This window comes from Rutilus rutilus, assembly GCF_951802725.1.
Source record: "Rutilus rutilus genome assembly, chromosome: 12".
Classification (NCBI taxonomy): Eukaryota; Metazoa; Chordata; class Actinopteri; order Cypriniformes; family Leuciscidae; genus Rutilus; species Rutilus rutilus.
The window spans coordinates 31,123,189-31,142,359 of record NC_140217.1 but is presented as its reverse complement, the minus strand read 5'-3'; the positions used below and the strand labels follow the sequence as shown (position 1 = coordinate 31,142,359).

Sequence of the window (19,171 nt, the reverse complement as noted above, 5' to 3'; positions counted from 1 at the left end):
GGTGGTATTTCCTCGTGAACGAATTAGTGTGAACAATTTCAAAAGATTCGATTCATTAGGATGATTCAAAAGATTCACTATGCCATAACATCCATTCACGTGAGGGCGCTGTGTTTTTGTTCGCCTGTCTCTTCACGGTAGTGCTGCTTCTTGAGAGCGGATTGTAAACACACGGCTATGGCTGCTGAGAGGGGCGGAGGCGACAACGACGACGTTAACGACGAAATGGGGAACCAACTACAGCTCCTGCCAGGTGCGTATTCCTATTTGTGTCCTATTAAACACGGAGTTATATCAGAGTCGAAACCATGCCATCTTAATGTCCTCCTCAAAACTTGCAGGGAGATCTTTACAGACATTTCCAGATCCGCAGCAGTCGCCGTGCATGACAGCTGACAGGTTTTCTTTACAAACTGAAAGTGTCTGCGTACACCTATTTTTTACAGTCTATGGCGTACACCTGTTATTTAGAACACACACTATTTGCACTTGTGTGCAAAGGTATTTTTGTATTTAAGGTATTTAAAATGGATGCAACACTATTTTGAAGTCAAGTGTTGTACGCATTTTGTTGTTTCATTCTGTCAGCGAACAGTTGTTATTCATTGCATTATGATTATGTACCTATATGAGATATTTGATGATATTGCTTGATATTTGCTGTTTGCTTAATAGTGACTTCATGTTTGCCCGTTGTCCTCAGATGACTCTTTGTTAATGTAGTAGTTGACTAAATGAAAGTATGAGTCATGAGTGAAAATAATAAGAGGAATTATATTCCACTTCTAATCTTTATATTTCTTTTTTTATAGAAAATGAAGAGGAAGAGGAGGATATCATGGAGACTGAGGATCGAGATGGTGAGGATGCGGAAAAGCCAAGTATTATAAACTTTGACACGAGTCTGCCAACTTCGCACGCTGTGAGTGTCATCTGTCATCAGTACTTTTAAACACTAATAAGATTAAAATCATTTTTAGGATATAGCTCTTTCACTCATTTGAATTCATTAGCGTGCACGTTAATATTAAATAAGTCGTTTATGGATGATTTTTTGCTGTAAAAGAAATCTCAATTTATAGAAATAATGTAACTAAGTCATCAATAGTTTTTTATTTTATTTTGCATGTTCATCTTCATTTGTGTGTGCACTGTGAAGTATCTGGGCTTAGACATGGAGGAGTTTCACGGCCGTACCCTGCATGATGAGGACAGTGTGCAGAATCTGCCGGTTCTTCCCCACGTCGCCCTCATTCTGATCCCAGGTCAGACGCTGCCCTTGCAGCTTTTTCGACCACAGGAGGTCAGCATGTTCCGCAACCTCATAAGCCAAGACCGCACGTTTGCCGTGCTTGCACAAAGGTATTGACAGACACAAGATGTAGACTAAAAACTACTCCACATTAATGATCACGTACCTTTGATTCCTCTTCAAAGACATTATTTAAGCAGGTTGCAGTAGAGGGTTTGCAGGTGTATTTATATTTCTTACATTTGTACATGTATGTCATAGTTTGACCAGGTTTCTATTTCTCTCAGTCCTGATACGAGTGGAGCAGAGACAAAGGCAGAGTTTGGGACGACGGCAGAGATCTATGCATTTCGTGAGGAACAGGAGTACGGCATCGAGACAGTGAAGATCAAAGCTATTGGACGGCAACGCTTCAGAGTGCATGAAATTCGCACACAAGCAGATGGGTAGGGGTATTCACATGCTTTCAGTGGGTACAATGCTATTTTTCATTGAATTCAGTTATGTAAAAAAAAAAAACACTATATATTTTGTAGGATTCGTCAGGCTAAAGTACAGATTTTACCGGAAAGGATTCTGCCAGACCCTTTATGTGCACTGCAGTTCCTGCCCCGCTTGCATACATGCACTCCACAGACCAAATGCTCACAAACAACACCACTGCAGGACCGGTGCAGCCAGACCTATAGACAGGTAACTGACATACAGGTAAACGCACATCACTTTAGACCACTTTAGGAAACATCTGAGGGGGTCACAAGGATGAAATTTATAATTATTATAAATGCAATTATTGTTGTTGTTGTAGTTGTTATTATATTAAAACATCTAACTATTATTATTAATGCACTAAAAAACTTAATTAAAATGCTAAAAAACATACACTCAAGATCACAACTGAGATAGTTTTCCCCCTCAATAACTAGTTTTTATTAAAGAACTCCATTTAAAGCAGAACTCGGCAACTCTAGCGAACGCTAGTCACTTCTTCGCTGATTTTCCCTTTTGTTGTCGCATGTTTTCCCCACGAGCTCCCCCTACAGCTGTGGGGCGTATATTTCACAACACTGTCGTAAAAAACTCACTTGCGGCGGCCTCCTCCCCCTCTCTACCGCTGCTCATGTGCGTTTGTTATGATCGGAGCAAGCCAACTGTATCGTGTGGAGCTATGTCTACCGAGGTGGGTAATACATCATACACATTATCATAGAACATTGACATGTACATTTTGTCGTAAAGCAATTCGTGTTGCGTGCTCGTTCTCGTTTCTCACGAGACTTCCAATTTCTATCTTGCCGGGACTGTAGTCCCCAAGTTGCAAGGTTGGTTTTCCGCCTGGGAACGCTGGGGGGAGCGGGGAAAGTCACCAATATCACCAGAACAGGTTGTTTAACCATCCAAATGATTTCTAGACAGTTTTATTAAGTTAAAAAAGTTACCAAGTTCTGCTTTAATATAGTTTTAAAGTTATATATATATATATTTAATTGGACTAGTTAATTCTACTTTATCATTGTTTTGCCATTACTTCTACACGTAGTTTACATGTCACTTTCCCTCTCACTTTCTTTCATAGAAGAAGCTCCATTGTGCTGGTATGACCTCATGGCCTCCCTGGGTGTACGCCCTCTATGACTCTGTGAGTTTGACCTCTTATTATTAATTTGATTATATCATAAACAAAATATTTAACACTATACATTATAGAGTCTTAAAGGTGCAGTTTTTTTTCACTTAAACCATTTTACCTTTTAGAAATAAGAGAACTTATTATTTACTTACTGTAAATATTATTTAACTTTTATTCTTATTATTTATTTAGATTGTAAATACATTGATCCATTTCTAAAAGGTACAATCTCAGCAAACTATCATCATCATTTAGATAATATTGACAACATTTTAGCACTGATGGTCATGTATGTGTTTCTCTCCAGAAAACTCTCATGAGCAGAGTAAAGAAACAACTCCATGAATGGGATGAAAACCTCAACGACGAGTCCCTGCCTACAAATCCCACAGGTACACACTGAGCACGAGCACACAGACACTTTCAGGCTCACACACACAGTCAAGTAGTTAGAAATTCTCTCTCTCTCTCTCTCTCTCTCTCTCTCTCTCTCTCTCTCTCTCTCTCTCTCTCTGCAGATTTCTCATACAGGGTGGCCGCATGTTTACCAATAGATGATGCTCTACGACTTCAGCTACTGAAGATTGGCAGTGCCATCCAGAGACTGCGCTGTGAGTTGGACATCATGGACAGGGTGTGTATGTGTATAGTTGCCTTTGTCTATTAAAGGACAAGTTTGGTATTTTACACTTAAAGCCATGTTTTCAGATCGTTTCTGATGAAATAGAACGGTTAAGATTGAAATTTGGACACATGCTGCTGGCCCGAGAATTTTCGGTTTCTGTGGTAGCACCCCCCCCACCTCCACAATGGCTGCATAGGTGCACTGGAACAATCCTTCATAAAACGCATTAAACTTTCGTTTACAAAGACGTGAAACTCACCGAGTGGTCAGGGGTGTTCACTGATATGCTCACACAAAAATCGCTGCAAAAGATGCTTTCCAACAGGTGTTTTACCATTTGTTGTAAAACTGTGGACCTATTTTTCCAAACGCCTCACACCCGTACATTCTTCCGTTGAGAGCTTGAATAATAGACACTCCAGCCCAGTTGGTGGCGATAATGCACCTTTGCCAATTGCAAGCAAACCACTGGCATTTCATTTAATACACAGAAGAAGCAGAAGATCGCTGTCTTAAAAATGTTTGGATAGCGTATCTTACGATTCCGCGACTGCATAAGACTACAGAAAGAATACAAACAACCCTATTTCCGTTTCCGGCGGCGGAGTAATACCGTACCTCACAGCACATCCAATACAAGTAAATGGAGTTGGACAAAAACTACGATACAACCTGTTGGAAAGCATCTTTTGCAGCGATTTTTGTGTGAGCATATCAGTGAACACCCCTGACCACTCGGTGAGTTTCACGTCTTTGTAAACGAAAGCTTAATGCGTTTTAGGAAGGATTGTTCCAGTGCACCTATGCAGCCATTGTGGGGGTGGGGGGGTGCTACCACAGAAACCGAAAATTCTCGGGCCAGCAGCATGTGTCCAAATTTCAATCTTAACCGTTCTATTTCATCAGAAACGCTCTGAAAACATGTCTTTAAGTGTAAAATACCGAACTTGTCCTTTAATCTTCATATATGTCTTTCTATTTGTCTAGGAGTTTGTTTTATGCATTGTAAAATGCATGAAAAGATCATGTTCAATTTTTTTTTTGTCTCTTTACAGTGCACCTCTCTCTGCTGTAAACAGTGTCAGGATACAGAGATAACCAGCAAGAATGAGATCTTCAGGTCAGACAATGACTTTTTTTGGTTTTTAAATGCTGAGAACTGAATTTGACAGTGTAGTTATATATAATATATTGTTTGGCAATTGAGGAGAATTAAAGGGAAAGATTACTAAATATATATATTTTATCATCAAGGCACCAAAGCCTGTCAAGCACCAATGAGGAAAATAAAGCACCCTAAAAGTTCCATGAAAGTGGTCGTATGAACAATTCATCCATGCATATCTTTCATTTAAAAAAAAAAAACATTGAACGTGATCTTCTGGTGAAACAACTGACTTCTCTCTGGTGACGTACGTCAGACTTCTCCAGTAATTTAGTCTACTTAAAGTCCCGGTGAACTGCAAGTTGCAACCGACTTTACTTCTGTGTTGTGAAGTATTTCCAAGTGAAACGGAATATTGAATAGAGGGCGGGGTTTTACTTTAGCGCGCCTCCTCTCCATCCCTCGCTCATAGCAGACTGACGGTTGGAGGGGAATGGTTAAGGTCGGATATTCAATCAAAGCCATCAAACTGACGTCATCAGAGAACCAACGTCCAACGCCATTTCAGATCGGAAGCAAATTTTTAGATTTTGATTTGAAATTATTATTATTTACAAACAAATTATTTTCTGTGTATTAACTTGCATGGATTAATTATTCACCACAAGACTAACAAAGTAAATAAGGTCAATTTTTATTTCATGACGACTTTGAACCCTGTACCTTTCTTAAAATCGACTGCAAGCTCGCAGTCAGACCTGCCTCCATCAGATCTACAACTGATGGATAGAATCAAGTCCCCTCCCTACATTTTTTATTCGAATGCACATTATAACATGGAAGAAACAATGTGTCGCTCCTTCTGTTTTATTGCAACTTTAATATTCATAGTCCTCTGAAGCCATATGATAGCTTTAGTTGGGGAAAAGATCAAAGTTTACATTGTAAAGTCATTATTTCCCTGTTGAACTCCTGTTGAATGTCTTGAGGCTTATCAAATGATGACAGACTTGACATTTTTGGGTGATCTTCTCCTTTAAGATGGAAATGAAAACAGTTACTCATGCAACACTCCTCTGTCTTTAGTCTGTCTCTGTATGGGCCAATGGCAGCATATGTGAATCCACATGGTTATGTTCATGAGACACTTACGGTCTACAAGGCCAGCAACCTCAACTTGATTGGACGGCCTTCCACACTGCATAGTTGGTTTCCAGGGTGAGATTTAATGCTTTTGTATGTTCAATAATGTGTTTTTGATTACTTGAATTTTGATTAGCCATTGTCACATAAAATTTGATGCATTTCTTTTCTTAGGTATGCGTGGACAATTGCTCAGTGCAGAACCTGCGGCTCTCATATAGGCTGGAAGTTCTCAGCAGTAAAAAAGGATCTGAGTCCACCTCGGTTCTGGGGTTTGACTCGTTCTGCCCTGTTACCGACAATCCCACATGGCGAGGAGGGTGTCAAGGGGTCACGCTTGCTGTGCCTGTGATGCGATCTGACGATTACTTGTGACCTTTAACCCAACAGCTCACAAGCATATGCTCCCCGAGGGGTCTCCTCTATCACCCCAAAAACATGAGACTCCAAACCACACCTAGAGAGAGAGAGAAAGTGTGTTTGTGAGTTTATATGTGTAGATGTGTGCATGAACAGGGAGAGGAAAGAAAATCTTTTAGGGGACAGTGATGCATACGATACAGAAGTAGAAAGTTGTTGCCTTCACACACCTCGTGCTGTGTAAATTACAGGCTGATACGTGCAATATCATACCAGATGAGCTCTTTAAGATTACAGTCTGCTGTAATGCACTTAATTTACAGTCTTTTCTTCATCATTACTGACTAGATGACAGTTATTGTTGCTCTTTAAGCAAGATCTTGTTTGGATGTTCATGAAATAAGTACTGTGTTAAAATAGGGACAGATCTCTAACACCATCTCATTTAGTCTGAGAAAAAGTCTTTCATGCCCACATTTATTGACATAATCATCATGTAGAATACCTCAATCAATTAATTGTTCTTGGACATCTAAGCTTCTTCAAAACAAGATCGAAATAATTCTCCACATGCTGTCTCATGTGCTTGCTTCGGGTACTTGGCACACAACACCTGGCTAAAATTTGCAGATTGTTAAGAATAAAGGAAATATCAGGGAGTTACCCTTTATGTTATTCTCAAAAACTATTTTGTATTTCTCTGTTTCTCTGTTTTGCTTTTTCCTTTGTCATTTGATTATTTGGAGACCATTTAATTAAATGATGGTTTGATGTATGTTTTGAGATGAGAGCCAAAAACAGATGTGTGTTTCCAGGATGGAAGTAGCGTGTGACAAACTGCAGTCTCCACTGAGAACGTCCTAAAAATATAAAGATTCTGTTCACATGTTCATTAAATGGAGTGCAAAACACACTTTATACAGACAATCGGCACACGTGTATATTCTCCACCAGTTACATAAAAAAAAAACACCGACTTGCATATCTGTAATGTTCAAGACATAAAATACTGTTCAGTACGAATAAATTCTCACCAATAAACCGCTTCTGAAAAGTCACAGTGTGTTTCATCTTTAAGAAAATTTTGGTAACACTACAATTTGTAGAAACATTTATAGTATGGCATTCCAAACAGAGCCATAGTTTGATCACAGTCTGACCACATTTGTAGACTTTGTAATTATGTTGAAAATATTATTTTCAGCATTCTGCTGAAAGCCTACTTGAGGTCATGTGACAACAGTGAATCATACTACTGTTTGAAACAAATGTTGCATAATGCCTAATATTTCTTATGCTACTTTTTAAAAGAGAATGGTATGCAGTATAAACCATAATAATTTAGAATTTCATTTCGAGCACGGCTATACTTCATGCGTCATGTTTTCATTTCCGACCAAACCACTAGAGGGAGGTGTGGGTAATGTTATGCTGTCGCGCGCTTTCTTCATCACTGGCTCTCACGTTATTACGCAACAACAACAAACGTCTAGCCTAGCTGTACAGACGGATGTCTGATAGTCACGTACGCGTTCTCTTCTTTCTGTTCGTGTTCTCCAGAGAATGTCTGATGGTCCGAGCCGATAAAGTGAACTTTATCGTATCTAGTTTGTGTATTTTTCTGTTTGCTTAGCCTTTAAGAGAGAACTAAGTTAGCGCTTTAGGTGTAACGTACTCCGTAGTAGCGAAGCTGTTATTTGTAGATTTGTGTCGGTCCTCTCCTATCCTGTCGATGCCTCAGGAATCTCAGGAGCGGCAGCAATCGCTGCCGCTGGTCCGATCTCTGGTCAGCCGGATACCGGCCTACGTGTTGTTCTGTAACAACAGCCCGCGCGTCGTGAAGCCCGTCTGGATCAACTTACGAGGGGAGCCGCAGCCATACGTAGATATACAGCCATACACCGGTCGAAGAATGACAACTTATGTGGGTTCGTAAAATTATCGTTGAATTACGTTCTTTATAAATTGGTGAAATTACAGTATGAGGCGTTCAGCTCGTTCAGGGTTATTTTAATCCTGTTACACCTTAAGAAGTAAAAACATATATGCCATTCAATGCACAAAATAGCTAAACACCAATTGTTTTGCACCAGGCAAACCAAACTGTTCAGTCTTTGGGTTGATTAACAAAGCATACTCTACACAATTGATATCTTATCTAGTCTAAGAAGAAACTGCTTGAAAATTTAACTTTTACCCCAAGTGTAAGTGATTCGAAACCATTGACATCTTGGTTAGACTTTTTGCAAGGGGTGTTCACTGCAGAGCCCATAGGTGGAGCTTGACGTCCAGCTCCCCCTTTCTGGACATAATGGGACCCTACCCTATCCCTAAACCCAGAGGTGGAGCTTGGGGACGGTCAAGCTCCATCCATTATGTTCAGAGACATTGTCCACACAATGTACATTATGTACCCCATCTTTGGATGTAATTTGGCCATAATGGGTGGAGGTAGGTTCAACCAAACCCTAACTTTAACCATGACTCTATTCCTCCACCCATTAGTTCAACCGAGGGGGAGCTGAATGTCATTTGGCTCTGCAGTGAGCACCATTTGCATTGCAGAGCCTTGACCTAGTCCAGCTCCACCTCTGTGGGTCTAAGGGGTCGAGTTTAACTTTAGGCTTGGGTATAGGGTAAGTTTAGGGTTAGGGTGTGATTGGACCTTCTAGGTCCACGAGCAGCGTCTTGTTTTTTTACTTCTTCCTGGCAATAAAATGAATAATCTCAAAGATATTGTCTCTGTGCCTTAAAGGGTTAAGTAGTGCAATCATCTATTTGAATGACATTTTCTTATACTGCATTTCTGTTTATGTCAGGACACCCATGGATGTTTCGGGATGCAGAGACTGACGATCCAATGGTAGTCAATAGTAAAGAGATGTACTTGCCAGCCTCCGTTGAAAATGGACAAGTCTCAATTGCGCACATCACATTGCCTGGTAAACATATTTCACTGGCTTTTGCTTAAGTATTCAGGCTGATAACCAATTCACTCCTTTTATAAATTAGACATCTTACACTAATATTGAGTAACTGTGATAACTGTATTTCTAGGCACGGCAAAAATATCAACACATGACATTATTTTCATTTTAAAAGAAAGATCTTTTAAAAAAAAAATCTGGAACCACACACACAATTATAGGATCTTTAATCAGACTGTGAATTCCTCAAACCTTTGTGAATCTAAAATTGACTTTGCACTTAATATTTGTTTACCAGTGTTGACCTTGCGAGATCGCTGTCTGCAAGTTGTGAGGCGGTTGGTGCGCAGAGAAGATATCTGTCGGCTGGAGATCGCCCGCTGCCTACAAGATGACCTTTCTCAGAGACCCAGCATCCACGCCGATCTACGACGCATTAGCCAGCGAGTGGAACAGAAGTTACTGGAGAACAGAGAACAGCAAAACAGATGAAAATATGGGCGTTAACTTGGACATATTTACTGAACAGACCTGTGCACCAGCACCATATACAACGGACAATGTAGTCTGACACTGTAAAATACAAACCTGAAATCAGGTGGAATATTTTCTTAAGCAAGTGGATGCTTTAAACATGTATCAAGCAATGCATTCAGGTCATTTAGGCTTTAATGTGTGGCACTGACTTGAGAGCCCACAGAAAGAACTTTAGAAAATGCAGATTTTGTGTGATTGTCTGTGTAGTAGACCTTGAAATAGCTCTCGGTATACTTTTACTCTGTTACCAATAACTTTATACTTGGAAAAATGTTCTTTGTAAATAAAAAAATATATAACATTTTTGTAATTATATCAAACTTTATAATTAAATCTAACGACTCTTGCATCAAGTCAGTATTCATTATCTATCTATATCCATATCCATATCTATATATATATATAATATATATATATCATTGGCAAGGGAGGTACGTTACTAGCACGTCCTTGATCCCCCACTTTATGCTTCGTGTTGGGGTTGGCGTGTGGGGTTTGCTGAGGCTGGTTGGTGTAGTTTAAGGTGAGAGGCTTGGACCTCAACCTTGCTGATAGTTGCAAGATTTTTCCCCAGATCACAACCGCACTCTACTGGACCTTGTTTGTGGAGTGAACCACAAGAACAACCTGTGAACGGAGACCTTAAGTATTTTTGTTAGTGACACATGTATTAACTCATCTGCTTGTCTGGCCGGTCGTCCTTTTTTGATGAGACCTGTAAAATTTCATGTTAAACAGTAACAAGACAAAATGTTATACATTTGGAACAGAATCAGTTCTGTTCAATGGGATCCATCATGACATCCTGCAAAAGGGAAAAGTTAAGTATGGGGTGGACAGGGCACAGGTGTGGCATTGTTTCTTTCTGCCACAACAATAACCCAGCTCAGGATAGTTAGCCAAAATCATCTATGGCCGTTATTTTATTGGGTATAATTTACCCTGTGTGCCCACTTAATAAATTTAGATACAGCTGTTTTGATTGACATAATTTATTTGTCTTGGAACACCATATTTCTCACACCTCTCTCTGGCCAGAGATTCATACCTTTTCGTCTGCCATAGCAGTTTATGAACTGAATGGGGAACATATATGTTTATTAGGTGTGGAATACCACCAAATCTGAACGGTAACAACTTTTACGACGACAGAAACTACTGAACGTAGACACACTGTGGCATTCCCCTTGCGACAGTGTCTAAACGTTAGGATATCAATTTTCAATTGTCCGATGTAGTCGCCATGTGAGTTTAACACAGTGAACGTAAACCTAACTTTTCAAAATCAAATAGATTAAACACTTTAAATAATAATCGTATAGACCTACAGTTGCAGTTGAGAGAGTCCGTTTTAATTTCTCAGATGCAATTTGTCATTCACTGCACAATTTCAATTTTTCTAACTTTTTGTTGTTGCTCATAAGCTATTTAAAAGAAGATTAGGAAATTTTCACACAATCTTTGATCCATGGACAAAAATAAAATAAAATTTTCATTGTGTACCTCTGGTGATGACAGCATGTGATTTTTCAAAAGTTTATAATTAGATCCATTGTTTTCATTGAATCTAGAAAATTACCTTTTAAATGAAATGGAGTGACCAATATTTTTGCTTTTCTAGCCATAATTTCTCTTTGGACGCCTTGTGGCCTATATTGTATTTTTCTTTTCCATAGAATTCTGCATAGTCAATAACCTTTTCATGCCTTTACCACTAGTTGGTTAGTGTAATCACCCTCACTATGCCAAATCCAGCCTCAGTTTTAACCGATTTGTGAGTCATGCTCTCACTTCCGCTATTGAACTTCCTATAGTAGGGCTGTTATTGGTACCTATTAAAAGCAGGTTCAAAGAGTTAGTTGAAGAAATATGAAAAATTGCTGAAACCAGTGAATAATAAAAAACAATCAAGTTAATATGATAATTAACTAAATTTGAAACGGTCTCTGCAGTGATCATTGAAAATGCAGCACCTGGCCCACAAGGCTGATACATTGGATTGTCTTTCTGTGTGGATTGTCATTCAGTTGAACTTCAGGCTGATACATTGGATCGTCAGGCTGTGATGGCACTCTCCTCGGTCTGGCTTTTGATCCATCCTGCTACAAAGTTGCATAATGCACGGCAAAATTGTATTTAGGAAAAGTCTCAAGTGAATTGTCACCTTTGCACTGAATCAGTCTCCCCGTGCTGACCCCTCTCAGAAGTGTCACTTCCTCTTTTGGAGGGTGGCTAAATGACTCTAAGATTATGTTATGTGTGTTATGTCTGTTATGTGCTTGTTCAAATCACAATTTCTATTTTAAATTGGTCACACAATCTCATTCTCATACTATGCACAATGCACAAAAATTAACTTAGTTAACATAAACCAAAATCTTAGAATCTCTGCAATGGATCAGTTTTTTTTTCACACTGTCTCCCACAAGGGATAACGGGATACAAATTCTAGACATCTTCAGATAGAAAGTATAATATTTAAACACGTGCAGTTAATATCTTATTATTAGCAAATAGCAAACTGAAACAGCTAAATAGTCTTTATTCACACATGATAACAAAAAAAACCATAATATTTTCTATGGCATCCTTTGGCCTTGATAGCAGCTTCCATTCTTGCTGGCATTGTTTTTATGCACAGTACTTTTCCACAGTCTCTGTTATTGACTTCCAAATAGTTTCTAGTTGTTCCCAAAGGCTTGCTTTTGATGAAACTTTTGTGCGATCTATCTTTGAATCCATAAATCCCAAATTTGTTCAATAGGATTAAAGTTCGGACTTTGACTTGGCCAACTTTGACTAAAGAGCTTACGCATAATGGTGAATTAACCATTACAGAAGCATATAAAAAAAAATATTTTGGTAATAGCCAGTACTGTTAGTTTAGGACAGCTGTGACACAAACCTTACATTAGATGGTCAGGCCTATCTAATAAATTGTTAAGCACTGTGTGTGTGTGTGTGTGTGTGTGTGTGTGTGTGTGTGTGTGTGTGTGTGTGTGTGTGTGTGTGTATATATATAGTAGTTTTCTCTAAAAGTGGTTTTGATTGGTTTTAAACATCTACTTCAAACCAATCTTAAATTACAATACATTTTCTGATGCATCTTTCGAACTAAAATGATAAAATTGCAAATGAAGCATGATGCATTAAGGTAGGTGTTAATTATTTAACGATAGTAGATTTTAACCAAAATTGTGAACTGTTCTCATTTCAAGGATTTTGTTTTATATAGTATAACTGTCAGGTTGGAGCAAGTTGTCACATGTTTTCCTGTAGCTCAAACATTAGAGTTGGCGCTTGCCAAGGTCATGGGTTCGATTCCCAAGGAAAGCAATAATTGATAAGAATGTAAAATGCGTAAATGTAAAAATAAATGCTACAAGTTTATACAATTTATTAATTACAATATTTTTTGGCCAAAACAATTGTTTGATGTGTCTGTATATTAACTGTTTGTGTTTTTATCGCTTTTGAACTGATTTTTTATACATTTAAGTTAGATGAAAAGCACTTTAACAACTTACCCCATATAGTATGACTAATTGTTCCTCGCTAGTTCTGGGGCGTGTTGCCACGAAGATCAACGTGTTTTCCTCGAACTGCATCTTTTCTTCTTCTGGGCATTGTGGGCAATAACGTCAGAAATGTTCAACGGCTTTTTTTTTTTTTTTGACTTTTTTTTTTTTGTTGTTGACTTTTTGTAATTACTGTATCCACCTTACAGGAAATTGCTTTTCAGAAATAAATCCACCTTGGGATATACTACCTCTAAAGTTTCTATACAAGTATAAGTGATATTGCATTTAATCTTAATTCTGTAGGTCAAATGTTTTCATTTTCCTTCAAAGTCTACACACATGCTTGAAATGGAGGAATGTGCACACTCCATACTTGGTGCGTCTCAAACTAAGCGTTCATCACCCATGCTACCCAGGGTCCAGTACGGTGAGGACCGTTGACAGCAGTGAGCAGTGAAAGCATCGCTAATTACTTACGCACGTGATCCACCTGAACTTTCATCCGCATAGGCCTTAAGGTTTGTGAGATTAACTTTGCTGTTGCTTTGACATAATCGGGTTTAATCAAGACTATTACACACTTTCAGACTGTTTTCCGTTCTTGTGATCGCCGTTATGTGCACTGACGCTTGGGGTCACAGTTTTAGGTCAGGCATGAGGTTTCTGCTAATTACTAGCATATGTAGTTAACTAATAGCTTTTTAAATAAACATGTTACCGCGTTTTACAGTGTACACAGGTTTGTGCTTTTATTTAATAATGTATAGAAATAAATAGATAGTATAAAAGAGCTGTCGATGTGTTTCTAACCTTTTAGCTAACCTACAGAAAATGCCTGTCTGCTGACCAATGCGTTTTTAAAGATACGTGTAAATATTGAATTAAAATGATATATTAATTAATTAATTAAGGGAGTAAATATAACTCCCTTTTATTTAAGTGAGTCTCAAATGTCCTTGTAACTGCATCTGGTTGCTGGACTGCATCTCCACTTTGAATTTACAGTGTTTTGTTTGTTTTCAGTTTTTCAAAGAACCTGGAAGTGAACCCATCTCAAAATTGGCTTAGAAACAGCTGCATCTGTTTGTGGTTCTGATTTATGACCCATGTATACATTTTCTTTCTTTCTCAAGATCCTAGTACGATGAACCGCAAAAGGGAAAAGGTGAAATTGACATGGCTGAATAAGACACTGAACTCCCCCAGAAAGCTCATGAAGAACAGTGTGGGTGTGGCACTGCCCACATGCTGGGATGTAGATGGTCAGGATAGTGGTATGAGCGAGGCTGGCTCTCCTGGCCTGAACACATCTACTGGGTCAGCTGGACTTGGCGACGTGGAAAACATCCATCTTACCACTCCAAAGCACTCTTCACGAAGTACACCGAAATCACGCTTAAAATTGACTGGACCCCACCGAGCACTCCAGAAAAAAAACAGTCCTGGTGAGGTGAGTAACAATAAGGATTTTCAGTTTCCCCAGTCTATATATATATATAATATTTTATAGTGGTATTAAATATGTTTTATGTAACTTATTGCATGTATTTGAGAGGATTTCCATGATTTGTGTTTTTTTTGTGTGGCATTTAGGACACTGTTACAGGGCAACAATCCTCTGTTGAGCCTTCACCTCCCTCTGCTGGGAAAAAACACAGGAGTCCAGAGGATGGACGGAAAATCATTTATCTCAAGGCGCTAAATGATGCAGTGGGGAATGCAGACAAAAAGTCATCATTTGGTGGGCCTAAAAGCCTATTTGCGAAGAAAACCCCAGACAAACCTGTGAAGGCAGATGAGGAGGAAAGCTGCTCTGACCTTGATTGCTGCTCTTTCAGTGAGAAGAATGAACCACTTTCTCTGTTCACGACTAAGGATGATGGGCCTCCCCCGCTGGAGATCATTGACACCGAAGATGAAGGGGAAGTAATAAAGCTCGACACCAGGGTAATGGATACTACTACTTTTTGGGGGGGGAAATAAATGAATTATTATGTTCAGCAAGAATTGATCACAAGTGCCTGTAAACACTTTTACATTGTTGCAAAAAATACATTAAATAATGACATTCTTTGGCATTTCTGTTCATCAAAGAATCTTGAAACATTATTTTTTTTTTTATCATTGTTTCATCAAGAAAATGTAATATTGATGATTAAGTACCAAATCAGCATATTAGATTGATTTCTGAAGAATCATGTGACATTAAAGACTGAAGTTATGATGCTGAAAATTCAGCTTTGCATCACAGGAATTATTACATTTCAAAAAAATATATAGCAAACCAGAAAACAGCTATTTTGAATTGTAATAATATTTCCCAATATTACTATTTTTACTGTATTAATAAAATAAATGCTACCCTGTTGAGCATGAGAGACTTTCCAAACATTAAATTTTTTATATATATATATATATATATATATATATATATATATATATATATATATATATATATATATATATATATATATATATATATATATATATAATCTCCTATATAAAGCATGTTTATTCTGCACTATTTTAAATGTCTTTTAAAATAATTGATACTGACTTTGTCTCTATGCACAGAGTGTGATCCTAAAGCGGCCAGAATCGCCGGATTGGTCGGATGTTGAGGACTCGGAGCAGGTTGAAGTTTTCTCGCAGGATGAGTCCTTTGAGCCAAAGGGGCAACAAACAAAGCTTGAAAGGGATTGTGAGCTTGTGGACTTCAGTGACATTCCTCCACCATTGGAACTCAACCCGTACTCCTCATCACCAGCAGCTTTAAAGCCTTCAACATTCTCACAAGCCCTTTGGAAATTAGAATCTCAAGGGGCTGACACTACCCCAACCATCCCAGCCAGGGATGTGGAGCTGTGGTCAGAGCGTCCGCCTCAAACTACAGCCTCTGACCTCACAACCCCCAATAACAATTCGTGCTGTATGTCAGTTAAGCGGACCCTCAAATTACAGCAGTCCATCATCAGCAGCTCTACACTGGCCGATCCTTTTCCCGAGCTCAGAAGCATCACCTACGCCCCCTTCTCACCTGAAAGCTGGGATTGCTCTCCTCATACTACACGCAGGACTTCAGATTCAAATTTCTCATCCTCACAGATGCGTCTCGCTGCTGACAGTAACACCCGCAGGATGTCGGTTGGCTCGGAGCCTCTTTGGTTGTCAGATTGGACCTACTCAAATGCAGATTCTGCAGGATTTATTGACACGCACTGTCACCTTGACATGCTCTATGGGAAGTTGGGTTTCCAGGGAAGCTTTCAAAGGTTTCAGCGCCAGTACGCAAGTAGTTTCCCTTTGGAGTTTAGGGGCTGCATTGCAGATTTCTGCAACCCACGAATCACAGAGAAAGAGGCCATCTGGGAGGGGCTACTGGCAGAGGAGAAAGTGTGGGGTGCATTTGGTTGCCACCCACATTTTGCCAAAGAGTATAACCACACTCATGAGCAAAGCATCATGCGTGCTATGCGTCACCCTAAGGCCATAGCGTTTGGAGAGATCGGTTTGGATTACTCGCACAAGAATTCCACAGACTCAAGGAAACAGAAAGAGGTATGGTAGACTGGATGATTACCTCCAAATGTTTTAAGCATGTACTTGAGAGAGTCAAAAGAACATAATTTCTGTCTTTTTCCTGTCAAGGTGTTTGAACGACAGTTGGAGTTGGCCATCAGTCTCAGGAAGCCTCTAGTCATACATTGCCGTGATGCCGATGATGATTTGCTGAAAATTATGAAGAAATGTGTCCCCCGGGATTACAAAATACACAGGTCAGTTCTTATAAAACAAACACTCGGGCCAGTTTCTCATTTAAATAAAAACTCATGGCTCATATTTCACTCTAACATTAAACTAAAGTAATAAGTTGTATTTGGAATTAAACAATGAAGCATGTTTTAAGGAGCATTAATATTTATTTGATGTATGTATTATTAAAATATTTACAATATATTTTTTTTTTTCCTATTTTTAAATCATTCTGTCCAGTGTCCATACAGGATCATTTTTCTTTTTCTTTCATATATATATATATATATATATATATATATATATATTATTTTTTTTTTTTTTTTCTCTTATATTATTTGGATAAGTTTATCATTTATAAAATAGAATGACATTTTATTGTGAGATTCACCCTACTGCATAAAATACCTACACTAATTCTAGTTAGTCAATGTTGCCAATTTAGCACCGTTCTTTACAAAGAAAAACTGACTAGCAACAAATCTAGCAAATTATTATTTATTTTGTTTTATTTTTGACTGCTGGTTAACATTTAGTTGCTTGTTGATGTAACATTTAGTTGCTTGTTGTTAGTTGTTGATAAAAAGTATGTAAATGAGAACGGCTTTATTGGACATTCGGCCATAGATATATAAACATATATGCCTCATTAGCGGCTGTTTCTATGGGCCACTATATGTAAGCCATCAGTCATATTGGAACGGTCAAAACACTGGTCCGTGAACACTCGAGAGCAAGTTGATTGACCGTCTGCAAATGTACTTAGACGTATGAATATCTAAATCTGCAATAGACTTCAGCAGATGATTTTGCTAAACGTATAATACAAGACCAAGGCATCAGCTAACAAGACGTATTATGTAATATTGAGTTAATGTATGTAAAAACACAAACCAACATTCTCGCCTGTGAAAGGTTATCCCATTTCTTCTGGAATTTAAATCTCAGCGGTTTCACAACCAGAAGCTGTGCAATTTTGCGTCATAATTGATTCTCACTGTGAATGACATCACGCTGACCGTTCCAAGATGGCGGTCACGCCGACATGCCTGGAGTAGTCGAATGTTGCATCTACGTCTATACACATCTATGTATTCGGCTATATATTATGCAGTATGTGAGCTTGGATTAGGAGAGAAACTGCATTATGTCATTATTTGTATATGCAACAGACTTTTTGAGCAGGATTTGCTACTTAACATTGAAAATAGTTGGCAGCACTGGTCAGAGTTTATAGTTTACTAACCTGTGTTCATATGTTTGTTAGACACTGTTTCACCAACAGCTACTCTGTGATTGAGCCGTTCCTAAGTGAATTCCCTAACCTGTGTGTGGGTTTCACTGGACTGGTAACCTACCAACGCGCTTTGGAGGTTCGAGAAGCTGTGAAAAAAATCCCACTCAACAGAATCCTACTGGAGACCGATGCACCATATTTCCTACCCAGACAGGTATCAGTGCTAGTTACTAAGCACACATTGTTTGATTCCACTACCACACATGTGCACGACTTGTCTAATTTGTCATTCTTTAAAATACACTTACATTCACCTCTCTTCCTCTTTCTGTAGGTGCCCAAGTCCGTGTGCAGGTTTGCTCACCCTGGTATGGGCATACACACACTGCGTGAGATTAGTGTGCTGAAAGGAGAGCAGCTAACAACAGTACTGCAAACAGTACGGCAGAACACTAGACACATATACGGACTGTGATTGGAAACGCTGTGTTAAACTACTTATTTTATCAACTGGAGTCCTTCAAAATCTTAGTCCTGCTAGCAGTTTCGTCTTGCATCTTTGGCATTTTTCTTTTCTTTTAAAAAAACCCCCTTTTTCTTGTGTTTGCATCACAATGTCTTCAAGAATTGATATTCCAATGTACTATAGTGTGTGTTAGTAAGTGTATGAGCATTGCTACTTAAGTTTCTTACCGTGTTATAGGGAATTTCACATCTGTTAAAACCGTTAGCAATGATACATTTTAATATCTCTTCAGTTTTGTGTTTTAAAATGGTTCTCTGTTCTCAGGTTTCTTTGGCCGTGTGATTGCATACATGCTTACAAGTTATGTATGCTTTTGAGACATAAGTGACATAAAATGCCATCTTGTGTCTTCCCTTATATTAGAAACCAGTCATTTTCACATGAAAAAGTTTATGTAAAAAGAAAATGTGAAACAGATTGTGAAAAACCACAACAAATAGCTTTTACCAAGTTGTTGGTTTTATATAAATGTAACTTTTGTTTAAATAAATGTATATGCAACATGAATGGGTTTATGAAATTATTTTTTGAGAAAGACAAGGCTGTTTTTCCTTT

General features: G+C 38.5%; 3 protein-coding genes across 4 annotated transcripts; all 3 read left to right on the top strand.

Annotated features, from left to right (window-relative positions):
* The first annotated feature begins 120 nt into the window (after positions 1–120).
* Positions 121–7,173, top strand: crbn (cereblon). The gene is made up of 11 exons (XM_084425987.1): positions 121–253; positions 813–922; positions 1,160–1,362; positions 1,540–1,698; positions 1,789–1,945; positions 2,829–2,891; positions 3,190–3,274; positions 3,401–3,516; positions 4,563–4,627; positions 5,699–5,830; positions 5,930–7,173. The coding sequence occupies exons 1-11, from the start codon at positions 178–180 to the stop codon at positions 6,105–6,107; spliced, it is 1,344 nt and encodes a 447-aa protein (XP_084282113.1). The 5' UTR covers positions 121–177; the 3' UTR covers positions 6,108–7,173.
* Positions 7,174–7,590: 417 nt separating this feature from the next.
* vhl (von Hippel-Lindau tumor suppressor) lies at positions 7,591–9,926 on the top strand. Its single transcript, XM_084424958.1, has 3 exons — positions 7,591–8,043; positions 8,935–9,057; positions 9,341–9,926. Exons 1-3 carry the CDS (start codon positions 7,848–7,850, stop codon positions 9,532–9,534), a joined length of 513 nt encoding a protein of 170 aa, XP_084281084.1. The 5' UTR covers positions 7,591–7,847; the 3' UTR covers positions 9,535–9,926.
* Positions 9,927–13,475: 3,549 nt separating this feature from the next.
* Positions 13,476–19,121, top strand: tatdn2 (TatD DNase domain containing 2). 2 transcript variants are annotated; one of them, XM_084425822.1, is made up of 7 exons: positions 13,476–13,618; positions 14,234–14,550; positions 14,694–15,047; positions 15,675–16,658; positions 16,749–16,876; positions 18,121–18,304; positions 18,425–19,121. In XM_084425822.1, the coding sequence occupies exons 2-7, from the start codon at positions 14,245–14,247 to the stop codon at positions 18,563–18,565; spliced, it is 2,097 nt and encodes a 698-aa protein (XP_084281948.1). In that variant the 5' UTR covers positions 13,476–13,618; positions 14,234–14,244; the 3' UTR covers positions 18,566–19,121. The 2 variants fall into 2 exon arrangements, with proteins under 2 accessions (XP_084281948.1, XP_084281949.1); XM_084425823.1 differs by lacking the exon at positions 13,476–13,618 and adding an exon at positions 13,648–13,747.
* Positions 19,122–19,171: the final 50 nt, after the last annotated feature.

Coding starts and splice junctions, on each gene's coding strand:
- tatdn2 (XM_084425822.1), top strand. CDS start 14,245: ATGAACCGCAAAAGGGAAAAGGTGAAATTGACATGGCTGAATAAGACA. Junction 15,048..15,674: donor TAATAAAGCTCGACACCAGG/GTAATGGATACT, acceptor CTCTATGCACAG/AGTGTGATCCTAAAGCGGCC. Junction 16,877..18,120: donor CGGGATTACAAAATACACAG/GTCAGTTCTTAT, acceptor TATGTTTGTTAG/ACACTGTTTCACCAACAGCT.
- vhl (XM_084424958.1), top strand. CDS start 7,848: ATGCCTCAGGAATCTCAGGAGCGGCAGCAATCGCTGCCGCTGGTCCGA. Junction 8,044..8,934: donor AAGAATGACAACTTATGTGG/GTTCGTAAAATT, acceptor TGTTTATGTCAG/GACACCCATGGATGTTTCGG. Junction 9,058..9,340: donor TGCGCACATCACATTGCCTG/GTAAACATATTT, acceptor TTTGTTTACCAG/TGTTGACCTTGCGAGATCGC.
- crbn (XM_084425987.1), top strand. CDS start 178: ATGGCTGCTGAGAGGGGCGGAGGCGACAACGACGACGTTAACGACGAA. Junction 254..812: donor CCAACTACAGCTCCTGCCAG/GTGCGTATTCCT, acceptor CTTTTTTTATAG/AAAATGAAGAGGAAGAGGAG. Junction 1,946..2,828: donor GCAGCCAGACCTATAGACAG/GTAACTGACATA, acceptor TTTCTTTCATAG/AAGAAGCTCCATTGTGCTGG.